Source organism: Octopus bimaculoides, chromosome 25 (assembly GCF_046866305.1).
Source record: "Octopus bimaculoides isolate indiv1 chromosome 25, ASM4686630v1, whole genome shotgun sequence".
In the NCBI taxonomy this organism is placed as follows: domain Eukaryota; kingdom Metazoa; phylum Mollusca; class Cephalopoda; order Octopoda; family Octopodidae; genus Octopus; species Octopus bimaculoides.
In genome coordinates this window covers 524,132-550,353 of record NC_142952.1, presented here as the reverse complement: position 1 = coordinate 550,353, position 26,222 = coordinate 524,132, and the positions used below count along the sequence as shown (strand labels likewise).

General features: G+C 38.5%; 1 protein-coding gene across 1 annotated transcript; it reads right to left on the bottom strand.

The window, feature by feature from the left end:
* Positions 1-278: 278 nt before the first annotated feature.
* On the bottom strand, positions 279-25,392 carry LOC106870896 (uncharacterized). Its single transcript, XM_014917131.3, has 14 exons — positions 25,363-25,392; positions 14,726-14,913; positions 13,918-14,261; positions 13,024-13,227; positions 11,073-12,148; positions 10,856-10,962; positions 10,465-10,612; positions 8,099-10,116; positions 7,672-7,755; positions 7,015-7,139; positions 5,948-6,045; positions 3,384-4,270; positions 3,042-3,151; positions 279-1,959 (listed from the first exon to the last, which is right to left on the bottom strand). Exons 1-14 carry the CDS (start codon positions 25,386-25,388, stop codon positions 418-420), a joined length of 6,957 nt encoding a protein of 2,318 aa, XP_014772617.1. The 5' UTR covers positions 25,389-25,392; the 3' UTR covers positions 279-417.
* Between the last annotated feature and the right edge of the window lie 830 nt (positions 25,393-26,222).

Below are 26,222 nucleotides of genomic sequence, written 5' to 3'. Positions count from 1 at the left end.
TGTATTATATATATATATATGAATATATATTTTTATGTGTGTATGTGTGTGTGTAATGTGGAGGTGGGAGTGTATTTAAGCTGAGTAATATACAAGGTACTATCAATGCATATACAAACTCTCACACACACACACACACAAATTTGTATGTGTGTGTGCATGCTCATATGTATATGCCACATTAAATTTGCACTTAAAACGTGTGTGTATGCATGTGTTTTTATATATTCAGTTGATTGTCTCTGTAAGTGTATAAATATATGTATTCATATATATATATTCATACATACATACATACATATATATATATATATATATATATATATATATATATATATATGTATACACACATATGTATATATATACACAGGTTATATAAAAGTCTCTAAATTTACACTACATGAGTATAAGTAAATATCAAAAGATATTTTCCATATCCAAAGCCCTCAACAACTCTGTGCCATTAAGCAGACGATCGCCCGACCAAACTGGAGCATTCACCTCACAGTCAGTTTGTGTGAGACGTGGCAGCCACTTGGAGGCTGCAGCCAAATCTGTAGTGAATGTATATGGCCTCATTAAATTCTGGTGTTTAGGAATTTGGACTCTGTTGTATTTCATACTGTTGTTGAGAGTGTTTGGAGCTTGAATGCCACTGTTACGATTATTATTTTTGTTCTGGATACCAGTCATATCTAGTGGTGACTGCTCAGCTTCAGAAAGAGATTCAGTGGCCATGCTGTTGCTGCCATTCCTTAGCAGGGATAGTTTATCGCCATTGGAAACCAGAAGATGATCATCATCATCATTATACTCAAAGTGGTCGTCTGTTTCTGCATCACGAGGGGAGTTAGTGGCACTGCTATTGATGGAGAACGTCCTTCTAGCAACAAGTTGCCAAACATTATCCTCCTCACTACTGTCATTAGGAGTAGTAGTAGTGTTAGTAGTAGTAGTAGTGGTGGTGGTTGATGACGGTGGTGTGCCTTCACGTGAATTTGAAACCCTATTCAGCTGTCCAGCAGGAATGAGATCAACCCCGAACAGTGTTCGGATATCATAGGATGAACTTGATGACTTAGCATTAGAAAGGCCAGTCATGATTGTGTCCTCAGCTGAATGTGAACCCTTGGTCATCGTGTTTGACAATGCCTGATCGTTTTGCCCTCCAGGGAGGTGATCCACACCAAACAGTGCTCGGCAGTCATCAAAGAGAAATGATGACATACGACGAGTACTACTACTACTGCTACTATTACTACTACTACTGGTGGCAGCGTTGTTTGCAATTGTGCCTGTGACCCTTATGGGATTCTCAACAGAATGAGATACATCAAAGGTGGGGTTCCCTTTTGCTTGGGGAAGCCTCTCACCATACAGGGCTTGGATGTCATTGGGGGAGTCTGATTGTAGAGAATTAGGCAAGAGGCAGCCCTTCCTGACCGTGGGGATAATAGTGCTCTTAACTGGGTTTGAAACTCTGGTGGCAGCATTCAGTTCTCTCTGATCCAGCTGACCAACTCCAACAAGGTCCTCACCAAACAGAGCTCGCTTATCGTAGGGTGGATTCGGACTCCCTAGTACCAAGGGGGAAGTAATATTGGTTGTGGTGCCATTCATAGAATTTGAAACCCTGATGTTCTGGCTGCTGTTGCAGGAACTGGTGGTGATGACAGAACTGGGACTAGTTAATGTCGGGGACGTAACTGTTGTTTTGAGAGCCCACCACCATGCCCAATTCTGCTCTTCAGGTTGATTGGTCGTAGGTTTGACAGAATTGGTTGACATGGAAGAACCATTGTTGTTGCCATCGTTGTGCTGGTTACCAATGGGATTTGCTGCTGCTGCTGTGATGGCTGTGTTGACACTGATTGGGTTCTGGGTGGTTTGTCTTCTGCCTGTGAACGCTGGTATAAATGAGTTGTCCAATTTGGGAAGTGATTCTGGTGGAGTTTGTGTCTGTTAGAAGAGAAAGAAGAGAGAATCATATAACAAATATACATAAACATATATATCACACACACACACACAGAAACAGAGAGTGTTTGGGTTAAATCTGACGATTTTTGGTGAAGAGTCAAAGGTGTTGGAGAGCATGTATATAGATGGCGGGATGGATGGATACGACAGGTTTCTTTCAGTTTCCCTCTACCAAATTCACTCATAAAGCCACAACGCTTTGGTTGGCCTGAAGCTACAGTAGAAGAACTTGCCCAAGGTACCAGCAGTGGGACTGAACCCAGAACCGTGTGGTTGGAAAGCAAGCTTCTTACTGCACAGCCAAGCTTGTATCTGTCTCATCTAACACCAACCCTTGGGCTGGATTCATTGTAACATGACATCAACACTACTGAGATTGTCTTGTTCTCTACAAGATTAAAAGGTCTACTCAACTCTATTATTATCTCTGCTCATCCATCAAACATTTTACAGGATGTAGTCAATGCTTTTTATACTTGGTGGTACGGAGAAGAGAGAATGATTCTTCATGATAAAAAAACGAAGGGGAGATGGAGAGAGAGAGCCAACCCCCATCCTCAATGATATCCAACACTGCACCTTGTGTAACAATGTGTGTAGGTCAGCAAGTGGACTCACCCAACATCCAGACAGTCAGGTTGTTGTTGGAAAATTAAGTTGCCATCAGTGTTGAATGACTTGCAAGTTATTTGCAGGCTGACATTAAATGAAAACGAGAGTTTCCAATGCTTGCATGGGTTGAACGGAATTTGGTGAGGCAGATCTTTCTACGACCAGATGACCTTTCTGTTGCCAACCCTCACCTGTCACTGAGCAAAGTAAATATCTCCCCGAAGCAAGACAGGTTTTCATGGAAGGTCAGAAAGAGACACCACCATTTGTCTGTCAACGCTGCTTCTTTACAACAGTTGTGCAACGTCAAGACAAGGAGACACACACACACACACACATACACACAAGCATGCACACACGGACACATCCAGAAACAGATTAGCATGAAAATGTTAAACAGTTGTATGAAACCATGTTAATGTGCAAATGGTCTTCAATGGATCACTTACCATGAGATAAGGCGATCCCATATGTTGGTTGACAAAGTAACCATTGTTACGGTCTTCTCCACTGACCAGAAGGTTCCGCAAAACACTGTCCTTGTTGTTGTTGCCAGATCCTGCAGTTATTGTAGAATAAAGGATTAAAGCAAACAAAACACACACACATATTTCTATATATATACACACATTATAATTTAAAAAACGAGCCATTTGCCTTCTTCACACACACACACCGGATAAACAGAGCAAAAGTGTAGAGTACGAGGTTATTTACATGAGAGTTGCTTGCAAATGGCAGCCTTTTTTTTCACAAACAAAATACACACTTTGATATAAAGACGTACTCACCATATTCACTGATCAGTTGTCGTGCCTGTGCCGTATTCCATTGAAATCCTTGCTGGACCGTACCACTGCCACCACCATCACCACTTCCACCTCCTCCTTCTCTTCCTTGAAATTGGGAGTCTTCTGGCATGATCATCGACTCGAGTCTGCGGACTTTCCCTGGGGTTGGACCTTTAAGTTTTGTAGCGACCGATTGGATTGGTAACTCCTTGCCAATGTGCATAAGAGTTTGATTAGGGCCTGTGTCTGGATTAGGAATCGGTATCAGCCCTTGGGGACTTGCGGTCACTAGTAATTGTGAAATTTCTTTTTCTGACATTGAAATCCCTGGGCTCCTCTCAAAAGCAAAAAGGTATTTCTGTAATTTTTCTGGTGGCAATTTAGGGTTGGGTGGTGGTGACAAATTTGATGCTATAGGATGTTCTGTTATTGACCCTTCCTTGTTGAGGGCAAACATTTGCTGAAGTTCCTCTGCTTTTTGAGTGGGGTTAGGGTAGTTCATATTAGACTTCATTGTCCTCGGCTGCACTTGTTGCTGTAAGGATGGTTCTGGTGAACTCCTATTGAAGACCACCTTGCTCAAGAACCTTTCTCCACCTCCTTGGAGGTGACCATTAGGGTTAGGATTAGATGGTATTGGTGCCTGCTGCATCGAAGTTATCACAGGACCTTTGTTCGATGCAAATATGTTGAAGTTAGATTCTGGATTAGGGCTCAGACTAAGGCCAGGGCTGTTGTTACGGTTACAGCTATTGTTAACTAACATCACTGGTGATGGGGATTTTTGTAGTGATGGGCTGTTGTGGAAAGGAGGTGTTTGCATGAGTCCTTTGTCTAGACTGGCTTCTGTTTTGTTTGCAAGACTCAAGATGTCTTTAGAATACAGCCTGAAGAAGAAGAAGAGTGTAAGAGTAAAAATGATGACAAAACCAAGAGAATTTAGTTTCACGCGGGGGGGGGGGGGGGGTCTGGGACCCTTTACGTGTGAGTATGGTAGTAAAAATATCACCGTCCCATATAAGTGAGCAATGTCACAAGAGATGTGAGAAAGGTCATACAACACTCAGCAACTGGTCTCCATTGGCATTTGTGTGTGTGTGTGTGTGTGTGTGTGTGTGTGTGTGTGTGTTGCCTTGATTTTCAATGCTCCTCATGGTCTCTGTATTTGGAGACTGAGAACCAGCTGACATTAAACATCTTAGATGACTGCTCAAAAAACATCACATGATGCTCGTCTCATAATACCTCAGTAACATATTCACCTAACCCATGCTAGCATGGAAAAACAGATGTAAAACAAATTCATACATATAACTGCATTGCATAATGTACAAATAAATAAATGAAGGTTCTTAAAAGGCCATGATTATATGGAAATCATAGGCTTAAGTAAATCTATCTTCACCTCTCACACCTTCAGACTTTATATACTCCCCTCACTGAAAGTCTTATCAGATTTTTCATGGATTTTTCAGTTACCTGGACATCATACTTCTTTGTAATTGGTTATGTAGACAGATAACCGAATCTGTAGGAGGAGCTTACTGTGATAGCTGCAAGATTCTCTGAATCCATAGTTATTCTACCTCTTTATATATATAAAACACACACATATATATATATATATATATATATATATATAGTTTTAGGGAAAATAACCAATTTTCAAGAACTCATCGATGAAAATCCACTATCACATATAGAAAAATTAATAATTAAAAGCACAATAAATGAGTATAATTATTGTTCTACTTACGATCTGACGAGTAGCTATATTTTTGAATAGAACTTATTTTCGATAATTTCAATTGATTTTAATCGATTTAAATTTCTTTTCTATTTGAAAATTGGTTATGAAACACGTGTAATCTTTTTATTATATTTATCTTATGATATTTACTTTACTTTATATTATACTCATTTATTGTGCTTTTAATTATTAATTTTTCTATATGTGATAGTGGATTTTCATCAATGAGTTCTTGAAAATTGGTTATTTTCCCTAAAACTATATATTTTATATATACTTTATCTATAAGGCTCAATTTAATTTTAATTTTTTTATAAATTGATTTTAATTGAGTTTTTTACCTGTAATTTTGGATTTTATCCCTAATATTATCATTATATATATATATATATATATATATATATATATATATATATATATAGCAGTGGTTGTGTTGCTAACAACAGATGTGTGAGTAACAAAACTCAAAATCTTCTGATACTTCAAAGAAAAACCAGCTTCGCCTTTCAGATTCATTGTTCAGCTCCAGGTTTAACCCTGAACAGGCAGGCCAATGATCAAAGGTGCTCCAGTTGTGACTGTCCAGTCTTCATGTATATCTAGGTTGACACTGCCCACTGTGTCCTTCTTTTTTTAAGAAAGGGTGGATGAAGTTCGAAGCACATGTCTGTTATTTCTAGTGGATCAAATGATTACCCACCCCACTCCACTGACTTTGACTTTTACTAATCACAAATGGAAATAACAATTAGAAAGCGAGAAAGAAAGAGAGATGGGAAAATAAAACCCCACACACACAAAGATTTGAACTCACATGTCTCCGATGTCTGGGCTCAGCAACAAACTGCCTTCATTTGGTGAGGACAGGGTGGCCTGCAGAATGTCGTATTCCGGCTCTTCTATGCTGAAATCCTTTTGGTTATCATCAAGTATTTGAAAGAAATATGAAGAATAAAGAATTTAAATGCTGCATATATACATTAATATAGCGTTGTGGTCATCATCATCATATATATATATATATATGTATATATATATATACTCACTTGCCATACCCTCCTCTTCCCTCAATGTTAGCATTCCAATAAAGATAACTAAATGAGAAATACGACACTGATTGTCTGCTGGTATCTGTGTGTGTGTGTAATTGTATGAGACTATGTGTTTAAGTGTTTGTGTGTGTATGTAACTGTATGAGACTGTGTGTTTGTGTGTCTCTGCATAACCATGTAAGATTAACCAGAAATAACCAAAGTATTATTTCACAAAATGTAAGCAGACAATGGCTGTATGTGTGTGTGTGTGTGTGTGTATATATATAGGAAAAGTTAAGGATTATCAACAAAAGCAAAGCTGATAAATAAACACAGGTGTTGCAAATTAAATTCAATCACCAATAAACATCAGCTTGGATGACACTTCACTTAACCGAGTAAAAAATGGCCCGGGCCATGATTAGCAGCACGTACATCAGATTTCAAAAAGTACTAAAACCATAAAATGGTTTTAGTACATCTTATCTGGCCACCACAGTCCCCAGATCTCAATATTACTGAACATATATGGTGAGTTTTAGAAAAAACAAGTAAGGAGTCGATATCCTCCACCATCATCACTACAAGAACTGGAGACTGTTTTAGATGAAGAATGGACAAATATTCCTTTGGAAACAATTCAAACTTTGTACAAGTCCATACCTCGTAGAATTCAAGCTGTAATTACTGCCAAAAGCGGTCCTACCCCATATTAAAATAAATTTCTTTGAAATTTTAAGGTGCTTCCATTATTTTGTTCAACTCCTGAAATATAAGCATACATAAATGGGCCAAATCCTAACAGTTTGGCTCAGAATTTCAATCCTTTAATGAAATATATACATACTTGTAACTGAGGAGACAAATCTGGAACCGGTAAACACCGTGGTTTGTTATCACAGATCTCTGTCATACTGACTTCATTCATATATGCGTCATCAGCATCAAGTGTTGGAACTTTGAAAGCTGTTTCTGTGGAACGGAAAGAAAAGGCAGATGAGAGATAGCGAAATTGTGATGGAAAAGCAGTGTGTGTGTGTGTGTGTGTGTGTGTGTGTGTGTGCAATGGATATAACCCCACCACCAGGTCAACCAAAGTCTCATGAATTAATATGATAGACAGAAACTGAAAGAAGCTCATGATGCAGATGGAAGATGACAGCTTGATGAAGAAGGGCCAAGTGACCCAAGAGGACAGAATGAGAGGCAGAAGAGGAAGGCTGAAGAAAATGTGGAAAGAAGTGAAAATGCGTGATCTCAGAGTGTCAAATTGATGAAGAGATGACAAAGGACAACTGTAGGTAAACAAGGTAAACTAAATAAGTATGGAAAAAGCAAATCTAAAATAATGCTCTATGTACCAGATGAGACAATATACAGATGCATACGTTGCACAACTAGGTGAGCCATGCATACAGACCACAAAAGGGAGAGATCAATACATACATAGATATACAGCACAACAGATATACATATACATATATATATATAAATATGTACTTACCAAAACTGGAAGGTACTGACAGATCTATACACACATCACCTGCGCTTGGTGCCCGAAATGTCAAATCATCAAATGCATTCATACCTGGAATATATACAGTGAGATACTGCAGGTTAGACGAAAAGTGTTGGTGGCTGTAGATATCATCATCATCATATAAATATTTTGCTTAAGCATAGTGATACTAATAGCCACTCTCCCCTCCATCAACTCAATGTTACCTGAACAGGTGTGCCACACAGCAGGTGTCAAAGTGATTGTAGAGCAACGTGAAATGATTCTGCTCAAGAATACAATACACCACATGGTCTAGGAATTGAAACTACTACTCCCTTAATCATGAGATTAACATCCTAACCACTCGGCCAGGCACCCTTGTACTTTAATAATAACAACAATAACAATAATAATAATAAATGATACTCACAGTCAGTTGTCGATGAACTGTCACCTTGCTCATCAAGGAGCAGCGTTGTTGTTGGAGAAACCAAGTCATCAATCAACATATTGGTAACGCCGGTGGTACTGGATCCCGCATTGCCATTAGAACCTGTGACTGCAGGATCATGAGAAGAAGTTGTGTTGTTACTGTTGTTATTTTTGTTGTTGGCTTCACTGAGGAACGATGTTGGTATTGTTGCTATGTTTGTGCTATTTTTGTTGATGTAGAGGTTTTCATCCATGTCCTTTGTCCGGGGCGCAAAGATCTTCTCAGTGTTTAGCAGCGGACCAGGACTGTGGCTGCTGGAGTGGTTTTGGTGGCTCTGCCATGGCTGGCAGGTCTGGCCGAGGTTATCGAGTCCTCTGTTGTCACTGCTAGCAATACCACTCGATTGCGGAGAACGATGCTGCGACTCCTCAGTTGATGCCACAACAACAGCATCACAAACATTACCATCATCATCGCAAATAAGAGCAGGTGGGGCAGCAGTGAAGTCAGGAGACGCTAGTGAATAGCCAAGAGAATGAGGGCTAAACACGCTGCTCTCTTGAGATGCTATCTTCATCTCTTTCATAAACTCAATTGTCTTTGTTGTCGTTCTCTTTTTCTTCTTGGAGATTGCTGGTAAGGGTGGTGACATCCTTGTTGGATCATTGTCGTTCAGATCATCTTTCATCTTTTTCTTCATTTTTCTCTGTCTATTAGACTCTGCCTTTTGCTTGGATGCTGAGATTTCCAATATCGCCATTTCACTGTCTTCTTCATAGTTGCCATTTGCCTCATTTCTATAATCTCTAATGCCAATGTCAAACCTGTTATCTCTATCATCCATCTTCATTTCAATTGTATTGTCCTCATCTTCATTCTTTTTCTTCCTAAAATCCATTTCTTTGTCTTCTACTCTGCCATCAACCATCTTCACAGGAACTCTTCTACCTCCATTTTCTGAAACTTCTATAGTGGTGTAATTTGTTCCAGTATCAAAATCGTTAGCCATAATGACCTCTGTCATCACAACGTCATTGCCCTTCGCCATTCTCTGGTTCAGGTCCATTTCTGTTTCACCTGTCTCTTTCACTTCACTATCATCAATAAAGCAATCATCCTCATCAACGTCCATTTTTGCTCCAATGCCAGTGTCAAAGGCATTCACCACAACACTGCCTGGATGCCTTTTCCTCCACTTCAACTTGCTGCTGTCTTCTTCTTTGTAGTCTTCAGACATAGCACCATCTTTACAGCTTACAACATCTACGATGCTATTCTCTTCCTTCACCAATGGCTTCTCACTTCTGTATTCATTGCTCTCCATATTGTTGTTGTTGTGGTTCACTCTCTCCTCTTCATTGTTTGTTGCCTTTCTCTTGAACTTTTTTAGGCTTCTTTGCTCCCCTTGTTGCTCTCCCTCTTCTTTGTTGCCACCAAAACCAGGTCCAATGCTGTGTCTATCCTTCTGGCTATAAAACCTGCTGTCACATGACTTGGGACCTGCTTCACGCTGACTCACCAGGTCACCAAGCTTGGAGAGGACAAACTTGTGAGAAGACAACGAGGAGGAGGTTGATGAAAGTGGAGGGGTAAACTTAGATATTTTGTAGGTTAACAAGGGTCTACCATCCTTGCTCCTCTTGGTATCGTCATTGTTATTGTTGCCAAGAAGATGACCACCACTACTGAGGTTCACCACATTTTCTTTCTTACACTTCACCAACAATTGGCTTTCAGCTTCAGAAGTTGCAACCTTTGGAGCAACAAGTAGAGAGTACGACTGAGTACGGTCCATGGATATTTTCCTTGTTGCAGAAGTAGAAGTTGATGATGATGATGATGATGATGATGTGACACTGTGGTCATTTGTGTGTTTGGTATTGCTGTTGTTTGTGTGGACGAGATCTTCTATTTGTGGATGGAAAGACTGTTTTGCTGATGGGGTTTGTGGCTGGGATTGAGAAGATAATGGCTGTTGTACCATGGAAAGGATCTCGTGCTGGTTTTCAATCTCACTGAAAGAGAGAAACAAAAAGCAAAATGGAAGAATTACAGTTTGATGAACAAAAACAGCAATGTGAAAATAATTTCAAAATTTCATAATAAAATATAAAAAAGAGAGGAGACTAAAAAAGATGAGAACAAACGAAGACAAAACAGAAAGGAGAATGAAGAAAAGAGACAATAAATGTAAAAGACAGGTGAAGCCGTTTCAAGAAAGTAAGTGAAAAACAAAGCAAGAGAAGCAGAGAAAAGGAAAGAAGTGACAGACAGACAGACAAGTGGACAGAAAGAGACGTAAGGAGAGAAGAAAGAAAAGCCACAAGGGGACAAGAGGTAACTGAAACGGAGAAATACCATACCTAAGTACACTGTGAACGCAGACAACATAGAGTGGTTTCTGTGTGCGGTTGTCATAAATGACAGTTGCTTGAGTGGTCAGCCAGACATGGCCACCTTGCTTGGCCAGAAATCTGTATTGCCCCGTGGTGATCTGTCCTTTTGTCATTACTGAAATGGAAACAAAATACTGAATGCATGAGTCCACATCCACCGCACCCCTGTAAGGTGGGACCCCAACCAGCATTGCATCTTCTCTCCTTCCTCTCTCCAACCATTTTAACTCCTTTGCTGCAACACCCCTATTTCTACCCTAACCCTACCCATACTTCAACCTCCATGCTAGCATGGAAAGCGGACGGTAAGATACACCCACACATTATACTCACTGTAATCATCTAAACAGGTACTTACGCTCCTTAAACGCTTGGCCGACCGTCTCAGCATCCAATCCATGATAATACTCATATATGGAATGTCCAATGATGTCTTCAGAAGAATAGCCGACCAATTCTTTGATTCTGTGAGCACAAAGAGAGAAAGAAAGAGAGGATATAGTGTACACACACACACACATATATTGTTGATGTTTGTTTTTATATTTAGTTATAATAAAAAGATATATACTCACTTTTCATCCCATATAGTGAACCTCATATCCATGCTGTGTTGGCTGAGGAAAGTCTGGGAACCAAGTGGTATCTCAATGTTAGAAGGATGAGGAATCGGCTCACCGAAAGCCACAAAGTAAGCAGTACCTGTTCTTGCGTTTCCGGTCTCGGCACTGCTGCTGTCAGAGCTGTTGCCACTGACGTGCCTGCTACGGTTTGCAGGAGTGGCACAGGGTGACAACATTTTAGCAGTGTCATCACATTTGCTGTCCTTATGTTCTTGATCAGCAGTGGCATCACTGGAATCACCTGATTTAGCCTCGTCATCATTATCCTGTTTCTGCTTCAGGTTGTCACGGAAACGACCCACATGATGGTGGCCTTCTCCTTTCTGATGACTTCCAGTCTCACCACCCTTGTCATCCACATGGTCAGCCATCTTATTACTATCATCATCATCATCATCATCATCAGTTGGAGGATGTTGATGAAGTGGAAGCTTAAGGAGACGAGAAAGACTGTTGCCTACAACCTGAGCTTCACACGTAAAGCTTCCATTTTCTGTTTCTTCTTTTATTGTTATAGGTGATGTTGCTAACGACGATGACTGTTGATGTAATGAAGATGAAGTGTGGTGAAGGTGCTCAGACTGAAGACAGTGCTGGGGGGGGCTGTGTTTGTTTGGATGATGTCCAGGGTGAAGGGGACCCTGATCGCAACTTCCTCTTCCTCCTCTGCTGTCACCACCTTCCTCACCAATCTGTTTCTCTGTCTTTATCTCCTGCCTGCTGTACTCATCGTCATCATTTGCTTCAGACTTAAATTCCTTCTTCTCGATGACAACAACATCATCATCATCATCGTCATCACCATCCTCACCATCACTATCATTGTCAGCATCAGTGCTGGCTGCAACGTGCTTTGCTAGTTTCTTCTGGAGAGAAGCTTTGTCTAAAGGTGAAGAGGATGAATATGGTAAACACGCAGTGGATGATGACGTAGAGGAGGAGGATGATGCAGGAGATGTAGCTGATGAGGATTGGAAGAAGTTGATATCTCCAGTAGGGCACAAGAGTTGACCACTGAACTTGATGACCTGCAAAAATAAGCATCAAAAATGAGAGAACAATAACATGTATGGACATAAGCATACATACAGAAGTATGAATGCTTATGGACACACTCTCACAGATAGTTACTGCATCGATAATTTTCAACAATTAAAGATAATTCAATTTTACAAAAGGATTAGATTGAATTTTTAGACTCAGGACAGAGAGAGGTTACTAAAGTTACATGAAGTTGGATGCCAAATGTAGTTAGAAAAAGTATGATTTTTAGTGCATCTTCTGATCCAATTGCATGAAATTTATAGAGCTTTTCCGTATCCCAAGGACTGTATAAATATCTCACACAGTTATTGAATGAATAACTTTTAACAAGTAATGATTCTATTCACAGAAGAGTTAAATGTGATCTTTATGCAGTTCTTGGGAGACAGAGTTCCATGCAGTTGCATTGTCAGATGTGCTGAGGAAGAGCACGGTTTTTAGCTGCATCAATATTCATCAGACCCAAGACCAATCAACACACAACGGCAAAAAACTTAAGCAGCCTTTAATCAAGGCTACTTAAGTATAGCCCTTGGGGACCCTGAGTCCTGCAGGAATAAGATTTTGCGGTTAACTTCAAGAAATTGCTTGTGCTTATACAATACACAAAATATTTTAACAATTTTTTTTCATACAATTCTTAATATTTAATGACAAAAATATAATAGGATATTTTAGACATCAAACGGTTGTGAGGGACCACCTAAGTAAAATAGGGATCAGAGGGGTCCATAGGTAAGAAATGGTTGAGAACCCCTGGTTTAGAATAAAGTTCCCCCCCCCCGAGTTCATAGTCTTCTAGTGACACACACACACACACACACAATGACAGCAGCCAAAACTAGAAAGGGGCCCCTACCTTATACGATGCAGACTTCAGGTTGATGTTGCGCCCTTTTGCTGTCAATGTAGACTTCACACGAAGTGAGAACACTTGTCGCGGAGAAGGCAAAGTGTCAACTCCAGCCGTACGATGGGCCCGGGATGGACCCAGCTCACTTCGTAGCTGTTCGTGGTCACATGGGTGAATGTACTCGTAGATATTTTGTCCAAGAAGGTCAATCTGTGAAGTATAAAAGTCAGATTTAGAAGGTCATTGAGACATATCAAGAGAGAACTGGATACTCTACACACACCCACACACACAGACACAGTTGTCACGAACTCTCATGAAACGTGGAATCGGATTACAGTGACAGGCAAACTTCTGAACCAAACAACTAATGTATATATTCAAATATATAGGTATATATATATATGTATATATATATATATTTTAGAGAGAGAGAGAGAGACAGAAATTGATAGATATACAGATATAAACACGCGTACATGATGTCTAACCTGAAGGTATAGAAGAGTTTAAAAACAACCAGCCAGCCAGCCAGCCAGCCAGCCAGCCAGCCAGCCAGCCAACCAACTAGCCAACCAACCAACCAACCAGCCAGCCAGCCAGCCAGCCAGCCAACCAAAAGTACCATCACAAATACAAAAACAAATATGAAGTAGAGGCCAAAACAGAGAGAGAGAGAGAGAGAAAGAGAGAGAGAGAGAGAAAGAGAGAGAGAGAGAGAGAGAGAAAGAGAGAGAGAGAAAGAGAGAGAGAAAGAGAGAGAGAGAAAGAGAGAGAGAGAAAGAGAGAGAGAGAAGCACGAATGCCAGCCCTTAACTCTACCAGGTGATCATTGGTATGCTTGTGTTTGAATGTAAAGAGCAAGGAGACTAGGAAGTGGAGCCTGTGCAAAGCACTTACCTGCTGGATACCTAAGTATTTGCCAACGTGCTCGGACACATCAACAATTTCACCATCACGTGACAGAATAATGACAAATCCATCCAGAGCCTTCGCATACAGCTGCGCTACAACAGCCTCGTCCAGGCTGCTGCACTCTCTACTCGGACTATGGTTTCCCGTTATGGTCGGCTGATTATTGTCTTCAGCTGTTCTTGTGTTGTTCTTTGGTGAAAATGACTGAGTGTTGCTGTTGGCATCTGCATCACTCTGGTCATCATCGGTGATACTATTCACGTGGCTTCCGTTGTTATTGGCGTTGAAGCTCTCTGTTTGGTCAAAGACAGTCTGCCGTGTGTCTTTCACTAAACAACCATGAGGGAAAAAAAAAAGATGTAGTAGAATTAAAACAGATATCATATGTGTGATATTATCAAAATAATCTTACAAATAATTAATTAATAATCAAACTCTTAAAGTGGTGTGAAAGTGTTGCTGTCTTGGAAACCACAAACAATTGGTGGGTGCAGCAATACAATGTTATAGCACATACTACTACTACTACATAAAAAAGATGCATGGGGATATTTGACACACCCCAATTATTTCAGCTTCTTTAGGGAAAAACTTTTTTAGTGCATTGAAGTATGTAATATAGACCCAACATCACATCTACAATCCAGGGTGATTTTTAAGAAATCCCCTTTTTGGGGGGAAAATAAACTGCATCTTAAATGCCATCAAATACTGTATCTCTCTCTTTCTGCCCCCCCCCCCCCACGCACACACACAATGATGATGAACCCTAAGATAAACACAAACTTATTACCGCTCAGTCGTATTTCATGTTGTTTCATTAAGCACAGCGTCAGCCTCATGATGGACGCCTTGTCCAGCTGACGTGTCTTCCCTTTGGCCAAAGGAAGTGTGTCGGCAAGCTCTGTAAATATGTGGGTCTCCTGGTTACGCCGTTGTCGAGCTGCATCACGGGACTTTTCTCTCCGTTTCTCTGAATTCCTGGAAAAGTAGAAATTACATATATTTGTTTATCAAAGTATACAGAGGGTATTTCTGTAAAGGTGTGTCTGTTAATACGTGCAGGTGTGGCAATGGGGTTAAGACGTTTGCTTTCTAATCACATGGCTTCGAGTTCAGTCCCACTAACTGGCACCTTGGGGCAAGTACCTTCTATTATAGCTTCAGGTTGACCCAAAGCCTTCTGAATGAATCTGCTTTAATGAATTCCACCTGACCCATGCAAGCATGACAAATGAAAACAAGAATTATGTGGCTAACCGTCATTGCATAGATATGTGCATTTTTTTAATGGTTCTAAGGGTCTTTAACTCTTATTTCTAGCAATGCAGGTACTACCCTGCACTCTAAATCACAATTAGTGACAACAGAATTTTTCTTTTTTGGTTTTATATTACATATGGCCACCTTTGTTATTTCGTAGATATAAATATATGTACGTACGGTCGTTACATTTCTTTATTGCTCTATATTTGACTTACAGCTGCTGTTTCCAGCAGTCCCCATCGATTCATTATTGATAGGTTTACTCAATTGGTCCATTGATCAGTTGAGGAAAATTGAACAACTTCGTCAGAGCCATTTCTGGTCATCCCTCACTAGTACCTATGTATGTGTGTATATGTGTGTTTATGAATCTGACTCTCTCATCACTTGACAGCCAGTGTTAGTCTGTTTGCATCCCTGTAACCTAGCAGTTCAGCAAAAGAAACTGATAGAATAGGTACCAGACTTAAAAGTAAAAAAATGTACTGGGGTCAGTTGGTTCCATTAAACCCTTCAACACAGTGCTCCAGTATGGCCACATTCTAAGGACAGGAACAACACACACACACACAGAGCGGAAACGAACAATTGTTTTGATCATTTGGTCATGAACTACTTTAGATAACAGCAGCTTGCTGATAACATTAAGCAGAGAATATAACAATACCCTGAGTATGTTTGAGAGCCACTAATTTTAGTAACAATAACCGTATGATAATATCTGATTACAATAAGCAGCATATACATACATATACATTATATATATATATATATATATATATATATATATATATATATATATATACATACATATATATATATACACACACACACACACTCACACATTTATATATACATACATATATACATATATGTATGTTATGTATATATATATATAAGAAGAGATTTTTCATGGTTTGGGATTTAACTCCCATTTCTAGCATGATGGAAAACCACTTAGTGGTTTTTCCTTCGTGTATAATTCTTATACACACATATAATATACATATGTATGTATATGTATTTATATATATATGTGTGTGTGTGCGTATGCATGTAGAGTAAGATAAGAGGGTAACGTCATTAGCAGGAGAGGTTAGGAAGGTAGGAGAGGAGGGTGAAATAAAATAAAAACAAAACAAGATAAAACACAATAAAAAGTAGGAGGTGTGACGAAGGGTGAAAGGAGGAGGTTTAACTTTCTGTAAGAGATTTATGGATAGAAAAGTTATAAAAGTTCATGGACAAAAAGATTAAGAATATAGAAAAGTAGAAAAATAGATGACTGACAGATAGGCAGGAAGACAGGTCGATATATATATATATTGGGTTGTCTGGAAAGTGCCGAAAATGAACTTTCTTATCTTCCATTTTAAAGGGTTACAGAATTAACACGGGTTATAGGAACATAAACCTTCTTCCAGGAAAAGATAGCTTAAACTGTGCTCTAAATGGAGGTGTAGTCAAATCCTATTTTATGGACTCAACCATGTTCTAAAATAAGTCAAAAGGTAAGCTACTATAAATCGGCACAAACTTTCTGGACAACCCAATATATACATATAGCCTTCATGCGGGTGACACATAAAAGTACCCACTACACTCTCTGAGTGGTTGGCGTTAGGAAGGACATCCAGCTGTAGAAACTCTGCCAAATCAGATTGGAACCTGGTGTAGCCATCTGGTTTCTCCAGTCCTCAGTCAAATCGTCCAACCCATGCTAGCATGGAAAGCAGACGTTAAACGATGATGATGATATATATATATATATATATATATATATATATATATATATATATATATATATATATATAAATACATACACACGCACATATATGTATGTATGTATATAAAGGGTGTGATGGGTAAATTGTCACCATTTCATACTTTTAATTTTGTGCATGCGCATTGATCGGTGATTATGCGAATGAAGAGTCCAAAAATAAACTTTAAGTTCAGCTAATGTGTTTCGTTCGTTTTATGTAAGAAATTATATATAAATCGCACATGTGCAGACATGGTCCCAGGTTCACACCCAGAGTGTACCACTTTGGGCAAATGTCTTCTATTAGCCCCGAGTCAACCAAAGCCTTGTTAAGGGAAACTGAAAGAAGCTCATTATGTATCATCATCATCATTTAACGTTCCTTGTCCATGCTGGCATGGGTTGGACGGTTTGACCAGGGCTGGCAAGGCTGGAAGGCTGCACCAGGCTCCAGTCTGTTTTGGCATGGTTTTCTATAGCTGGATGCCCTTCCCAATGCCAACCTCTCCGAGAGTGTAATGGGGGGGGGGGTTATGTGCCACTGGCACGGGTGCCATTTGCGTGACACCGGTATCTGTCACGACTGCAGTTTTACTTGGCTTGATGAGTCTTCTTCTCAAATGCAGCATAATGCCAAATGAACTTGGTCATTGCCTCCATGAGGCCCAACGCTTGAAAGGTGTGCTTTTACGTGTTTGTCTCGCCCCACCCACTGCTTGACAATGGGTGGTTGTTCATGTTCCAGTAGCTTAGGGGTTTAGCAAACAGGCTTAAAATGTAAATAGTGGGGTTGATTCGTTCGTCGAAAACCTTCCAGGGCGATGTGCCCAGGCATAGCCGCAGCGCAGTGACCGAAACAAGAGAAAGTTAAAAGGATGGTTTGTGTGTGTGTGCGAGATATACGAGTGGCTCCTGCAGTTTCTCCGTCTACGAAACTTCATTGAGAAATAAGTTTGTTGAATGTGAGGTCTACGGTAGAAGACAAAACACTTGTCTAACATGTCACTGCTCAGTGGGATCGAAACCAGAGCAAGCGATTTTGAAGCGAACTTAGCCAGCACAAAAATGCTATTATGAAATAAATCCGAACGTTTATAATGATTGTAGCTATGTACATGAAACTACGACCATGGTGATACAAACTGTATCAGAGAGAGAGAGAGAGAGAGGGGGGGAGGTGAAAGAGGAGATGCCTTTCGAATGTAATCGAGTCGAAAACATAGATAACCAGACTGTATGGCGAAAGGAAACAGTATGCAACTTCTATATATAACCTTGACACAATTCTGGATATAGATAAAGAAACGAAACAAAGAGTGTTTTTATATACAACCTTAGAAAGAAAAAATAGAGAGAGGGAAAACAGGAAACGAAATTAACAGCCGACTTTTATATACAACTTACAAAGGTTTCATATCTATCTATCTATCTATCTGTCTATCATGAACACTTAGAAGGATGGTTAGAAAGATATAGAGATGTATAGGAAGAAAAGGCGTGTGTGTTGTTCGTAGAGAATTGGTATACAGATATATAGATATAGGGAAAATTGAGGGGCAGATGGAAAAACAACAACAAAAAGTAGGATATGAGAGAGCGCGGAAAGGACAGGCAACCAAATGAAAGACATCGACTGTCAGACAGAAGAAAGAAGATAGGAGTAATAGTGAGGTGGAGACATTCATACACAGATATTGTATAAAGATAAATATAGAAAAAACAGTTAGACAACAAAAATCTCAGAGTAGACTGATATAAAGATAGATATATTCAATATTAAAGAGATGCAAATAGAGATAGATAGATAGATAGACTGGTACTAAAATAAATTTTATGCGCCAGCATAATTTCTTTTAAAGTAATGGCTAATGCCGGGAGAAGAGACCATTAAAAAAAAGCCTCAAATAGAAATACGTAATGTGGTGAGATACAGAGTCAATCAGAGAAGTGCGTGTCGATATAATTCAGGAAGCCTTAAAAAAATTAGCTTGAAGGAACTGGTGGGAGACAGACTGGCAAGGAGCAGCAATGACAGAAAGAAAAAAAGTTCAGTTTATTTAATAAAGGAAACATCAAAAACCTAACCAGAAATAATTATAACGAGAGAGAGAGAGAGTGAGAGATAAAGTTATTTTAATGGAGAAGGGCATTAAAAGAAGAAAAAAAAAGAAGCTCAACTCGAAATATGTGCTGACACAGATTGATAGACAAGCAAATATGTGTCTTTTTAGTCGACGCAGGAAGGATTAAAAATAATTATGAAATAATTACGTGGTAAGACAGATTGACTGACAGACAGACAGACAGACTGAAAGCAGTAGTTAGGGTTAGTATTAACGAATTTAATACATTTAATACAGATGAAGTTAACAAGAAAGAAATATTCAGACCACCGAGTCAGATTTATTAAGTTCCCAGCATTTCAGGAAAACGCGTCGTTTATAAATTGGACCCTTTTCTCGGTATTGAGCCAACCAATTAATAAATACTTTTGTCGTTATTCTTAAAGTAGCTAACCCCTTTTGATACAGTCCCTAATTCTCTAGTGCAAACTTCCTATTTTTAAGTAATCTATATTAAAACTTTCCATCAAAACTTCATTATGATCTAGTTTCAACTAATACCGTAATATAAAACTATTTTATTAACTAACATCGAAAATGATAAAGTTATTTTATTAAATTTTTCATTATTTTAAAAATTAGTAACTGAAACAAAATGGGTTTCAATACGTTAACATTAAGGTTAATCCATAATTCTGTAAAATTTGGGGTCCAAAGCCAGCAATCTCAAAGGGAAGGTGTCAGTCGATTACATCGATCACAATGCTCAGCTGGTACTTTATTCTAGCGACCCCCGAAAGCATGAAAGGCAAAGCTGGTGTTAACCTCAGCTGAGTTTGAACTCAGAACGTAAAAAGAAACGGAAGAAAACGCTGCTAAGCAAATTCTGTCCGACTCGCTGACGAATCTGTCAGCTCACCGCTTTAAACTGGCTTAAATCTGGTTTAAAGCAGTGAGTAGGCAGAAAATAATAACACCAGTTTTACATAGACATACAGCGAGCTGGATTAGCCAAATTAATATTAACATATTTAATGCAATAAACATTAAAATGTTAATTAGCAATAATTACGGGTGAGACTGACAAGTAACAAAGTGTTTATTTCATGAAGGAAACATTAACATAAAAATAAACTAGGAGCAGTTATTTAATAAAGAGAGAGAGAGATAGGAAAGCAAGCAGAGAGTCAATCTAGACAAGTTAGTATTAGAATATTGAGAGGAGTGTAAAAAAAAAAAGCAAACAAGAAATAGGATGATTGAAAAAACAATGAGTCATTGACAAATATTTTGAATGGTTTGGCTTGGAACAGGAGACAAATACAGGGACGTCTTAGGTGTTCTAGATCCCCCTCCCCTTCATCATCATCATTTAACATCTGTTGGACGGTTTGACCAGGGCTGGCAAGCTGAAAGGCTGCACCAGACTCCAGTCTGATTTGGCAAGGTTACTACGGTTGGATGCCCTTCCTAATGCCAACCACTCCAAAAGTGTAATGGGTGACTTTATGTGCCACCGACATGGGTGTCATTTGCATGGCACCGGTATCTGTCACAACTGTGATTTTACTTGGCTTGACGAGTCTTCTTCTTTGTAAAATTAAATTCCCTAGAACAATTCAATTTCTCTCCTCCTCTTCCTCTTCACTGGCAGGCTTCGTTAACTCCAACAAATCTTCATCTGTCAGGGTTTCAGAGTAAGAATCAATGAGGTCTTTGACCTCATCTTGTGTGATGTTGTAAAAACCTTCATCACCAAGTACCTTTGCCAGCTTCATCGAATTGTTGACAGCCTCATGCTGAATATCTTCAGGTGAGAAGCCTTTGTAAAAAAATTTGCTACGCAAACAAGTCTGAGTATGGCTGTGTGGTAAGAAGCTTCCAAACTGTATGATTCTGGGTTCAGTCCCATGCCGTGGCACCTTGGGCAAGTGTCTTCTGTTAGCCAACCTTGTGAGCAGATTTGGTAGAAGGAAACTGAAACATGTCTATCAAATATAATAAGTTTATCATTTCAAGTCCTGGGATTGTTTTGTTTGACTAAAAACCCTCAGAGGCAGTGCCCCAGTATGGCCACAGTCTAATTAAAAGATAACAGACAAAAATAGTTTTGCATGTTAAGGATGGAATTTACGTTTGTTGGTTGCAGAAATAACTTATTGAAAAAAAAAAGACGGACCTTTTAAGAGTCAGAATTTTTGCTAATTTTAGCCAATTACAAGTCTATAATTTTTGCTAATTTTAGCCAATTACAAGTCTATAATTTTTGACATAACGGAAGCCACAACTACTCTGTGCTTCCCATTAATTTTCATTAAATTCCTTTTATTTATAAAAAGAGAAAAAAAAAAGATAAAAACTTTAAATGATGAATACTTTTTTGTTTTGGGGATTTTCTATCTGATGCTTTCCAAATTATTGCTGATGCAGAGCAAACACAATTTTCAGCATGTAATAATGGGAAATTCTGGTTGGCTAAAATTAGTAAAAAAAATATTTCATCTTTGATTCGAGCATGTAGATGATTTAGATCTCATATAGAGGCAGTTGTTGAAACTGAAGCTGGCTTTATTGAATAACATAAAAGTTGCAGCTGTAGGCAGTGGTATTGCAATAATCCCATCTATCAACAGACTGTCCGCTCGCTTTGTGCCTTCAAAGACGTGTGCAATGTCCCATTTTGGGAAAAAAAGGTTTTAAAGTCAGCATTAGAAACTGCAAGACAATGCCTCAACAATATACTAACACATGCTGGCAAGGAAAAAACAGATGTAAACCAAACAAACACACACAAGAGTAGGTGTGAACTGTTTAATAACTTTAAATTGGTTTTTAACCAATTAATATCAAATGTAATGCTTATTTGCTCAGCATTGTTTTGAATTAATTATGCATTATTTTGAAGCTTTGAGATTTTGATGACGTGATTGTTTATTTTTAGAATGACATTGTAGGGTAGTAAGAAAGGTTGGATCTGGCCAGTTTGAACATAAAACAGGCAGAATATTTCAGCTGGATATGGCTGGTTTAAGGGCTAAAGAGTCAGGCTTGTGCAATGTTATGGTGAAGGAAGAATTTTTCATGGATTAGCAGATAATCTGCCCTCCAGGCAAATCTGAAAGGACACTGGGATCAACATAGTTAGGCTGACGCTGGACTGGAGAAATGCCTGCAGCAAGTAGCATTGTGAAGTGTAAGAGAGAGAGAAGAAATAAAGAGGGAACGCTATCTCATACTGTTAAAAAATGCTGTTTTGCAAGGAATTAAAATTAGTGTTCTGTAGTTGATATCTTCAATAATAAAAGACTCTTTAAAACCACATTTTGATAAAAAATATATTAAAGTTATAACTTTTAAGAATTCTCTAGAGAGTGTAGTCTTTATTAATTGCTTTCTTTTAGTAAAACTTACATATTCCAAACTAAGAAGTAGCTTTATTGTAGTATAGAGATGCAAACAGCATTTTGTTTTCTAATCAATAAAGAGGTCGGACTATTGATAAACTTCCCAGGTGGGTGCCGGTTACATGAAGGATCACGAGTTTTGAGGCCAAAAATATCAACCGAAAGAGAGGTCATTCAACTCTCCTTAATTTACTATTGTTGCAGGAACTGATGAACAATCACACCATTGGTGGTTGATGCCAGCCCTCTCTGGTCCCTGTGTTGGTGGCATGTAAAAAGCACCCACTACACTCTCAGAGTGGTTGGTATTAGGAAGGGCATCCAGCTGTAGAAACTGCCAGATCAGACTGGAGCCTGGTGCAGCCTCCTGACTTCCCAGACCCCTGTCGAACCGTCCAACCCATGCCAGCATGGAAAACAGACGTTAAATGATAATGATGATGATGACATATATGAACACACATATATTTACTCATATATAAATGCACAGAAAGAGAGAAAAAGAGGATGAGAGAGAACGATGGACACTAAAACAGAGAAAATTGGATTGATGAATAGAGAGACAGATAGAAGACGGAAATAGACAGACAGACATAAGGATAAGATAGACAGACGGACGAGAGACACTTAAGCAAAAGTTGTGATGAAACATTTAGACAACAGATTGAAATAAGAAGGCAATTGACGGATGCTTGTGTACGTATTATTTAACATATGTTGACCAATGCAGTGTAAGTGGTATGCGGAAATTGTACGGAAGCCCTATGTCCAGCACGCCCGCGCGGTAGGGGTGGGGGTTATACTGCTGTAAGGCAGTACATCGAGTTACGTCCCTTATATCCAAGTGCCATTCGATACAGATCAGACTTGTGTACTAAATACTTCCTTTTGCCGATATAATTTGACAAAAGGAACCATTCGAAAGGTGGTGCACCAGCATGACCGTAGACAAATAACTGAAACCAATAAACGAGGATGTGTATTGTATGTTTCTCTGGCGTGTGTATGTGTGTGTTTGTGGTATGAGTTTGCCGGAAGAGTACGAAGAAGTACGGGAAAAGCCGAAGTTTGTTGACGCAATTTTAACAAATCGTTTATTTTTTTTTTTTTTTAAATCTGCACAGGGAAATCGTAAATCTATTTGACGTTTAACTTGTATTGAGTTCTTTCAGGAATCACTATCTTCAAAGTGTGTGTGTGTGTGTGTGTGTGTGTGTATACAGATATATACACACACACATATATATTTATGCATTATATATATATTTATACATTATATATATATTTATACATTATGTATATGTATTATATATATATTCATACATACACATATATATACATTTATATATATACATACATAATACACACATATTTCTACATTTATATATATTCACATATATAAATACATTATATAAACACACATATATAGATACATATACACACATTTAAATATATATATATATATATATATATATATATATATATATATATAGAGAGAGAGAGAGAGAGAGAGAGAGAGAGATACGTATACATAAATGATTGGTGAGTTTTTCACATAGTTAATTGTAATCGAATTTACAAAATCTGAGTGGAATCGAAACTGAATTAACTTTGCAAAACTCCCTCCACTTTCAAAAGTATCCAGTACTTTATTTCGTTAAATGTAAACCTTGTTCATACGAACAACAAACACGCTATATACATACATACACACACACACACACACATATATATATATATATATATATATATATATATATATATATATATAAATGTTACATAGAATCTGTTTATACACACACAAACATACGATTTATAAAATCAGATTATGTGGTTATCCTGTATATGTGTGTATAATTATGCCTATATTTTTTTCTATACACACACACACACACACAACATTAATGACAATGTGATTATGTGGCTGTTGTCAATTCCCAGGTCCCCGATCATAGACGTTCCAATCTGACCCTGTCTTTTTTTCTTTTTCCTTTCTTTCCTCCAGACACTCTATTTAGGACAAGTATCCAATATGTCCTACTTACTTTTTTTTTGTTTTTAAGATGATGTAATTTTCTAACAGGAGAGCCTTCGCTGCTATTTCCTGCATATCCAGCAACCACGTTGAGTTTTGTCCGCTGGATCGACGCACCAAATTCACACACACACACACCACAATATATAAATATAGGTGATCGCCTGAATATATATATATATCGAATGTGATTTCAGTGTTTGTTATTGATGGTGTTGTTTAGCTAAATTCTTAGCCTTGAACCAGCAGACCTACGATCAAACGTAATCCGGCCGAGACCACCCCGTCGATTTTTCCCCCATGTACAGGGAAAGTAAAACCACAATGACCACTGTCTCGTTTTCTAAGATCAGACGAAAATTTAGCTGTTATTTCTAGCATGATGAGCGACCACATAGAAGTTCCTTTGAAATTTGTGCGTGTGTGCTACATATCGTTAACCCTGGCTTGTTTCAGCCATCAAGGTTAAGGCCATGCTGGAGCACCGAACCGTGTTTGTGTTTGTGTTTGTGCGCTCGCGCGCGATCAAGTGTGTTTGGAAAATAATTATTTATAAATTCAACACATTATAACGTCAACATAAATATATATCATCATAAAGAACCTTTACATATATATATATACATGTATATGTGTGTGGATATATATACATGTAAAAATATGTATATAAAGGCACAGAAAAAGCAGCAATATACATACATACATTGTATACACATTATATGCACTCAGTATATACATGCATCCCAAAAAACGGGTATATTCAACTATAATTACAAAATAACTGCATATATAAATTCTACACACTTTCTTATCCTTCTATTCAAACATCTTATACACCTTATGGTTCTCTATATACACACCGCAAACACATGCCTATATAGACAGATATATACGTACCGTCTAGGTTTAGTTTTCTTGTCCATGTTTGCTAGTGTGAGGGAGAAAGCATAAGACTTTAAGAAGGAGGGGCAGTTTTAGAAACGTTGCTATTACTCTATCTAGTTACATTCCTCCTACTGCCACCAAAAGGCGCCTTTCCTGCTTTGTCCTCTTTCAAACTTTTTTAGTCTTTCTTTTGTATTTTGTTAGAGTAGCAGGAGGAGGAGAAATTTTACACATTTCTCTCTTAGTCTATTATTTTTACTCCCTATGTCTTTGCTCTTAGTTTTCATACTTACTCTCTTAACCTTTCACTATCCTACTTCTACTCCTCCCCTCTTTTTACACTCGATGTTTTGCTTTCATGGTCTTAACTCACTCTCTTAATCTTTTACTTTATCTATCCGAGTTTCACTCCTCCCCAAAACAATTGCCCTCTCTCTCTCTCTCTCTCTCCCTTCTTCATTATAACACACTATTATTTTGTCTACTCTATTTGTCATCTCCCCCTCTGTTTGTTAACACTGCTTACTTTCTCATACTTTCAGAGTTGTAGTGAAAGGAGAAAAATACGTTAATCCTTTCTTTTTCTCTCTCTTCTCGTTGACCTTCCTCCCATATTTCCTCCTCGTTTGTTCATTCTCTTACAGTTGAAGGAAATTGTATTCCGTTTCCTCCCCCTCCCCCGTCTCTCACTGTGTTTGGAGACTTAACTTCATATGAAACAAATTCCTAATTAGTTATAGAGCACTCTCGCCGAATAAATACTTCGATTAGGACGAATTAATGTGTGTGTATCAAGTTACTACATAAATAACACACACACACACGCATATATATATGCATATATGTGTGCGTTGACTGTAGCATCAGAGGAC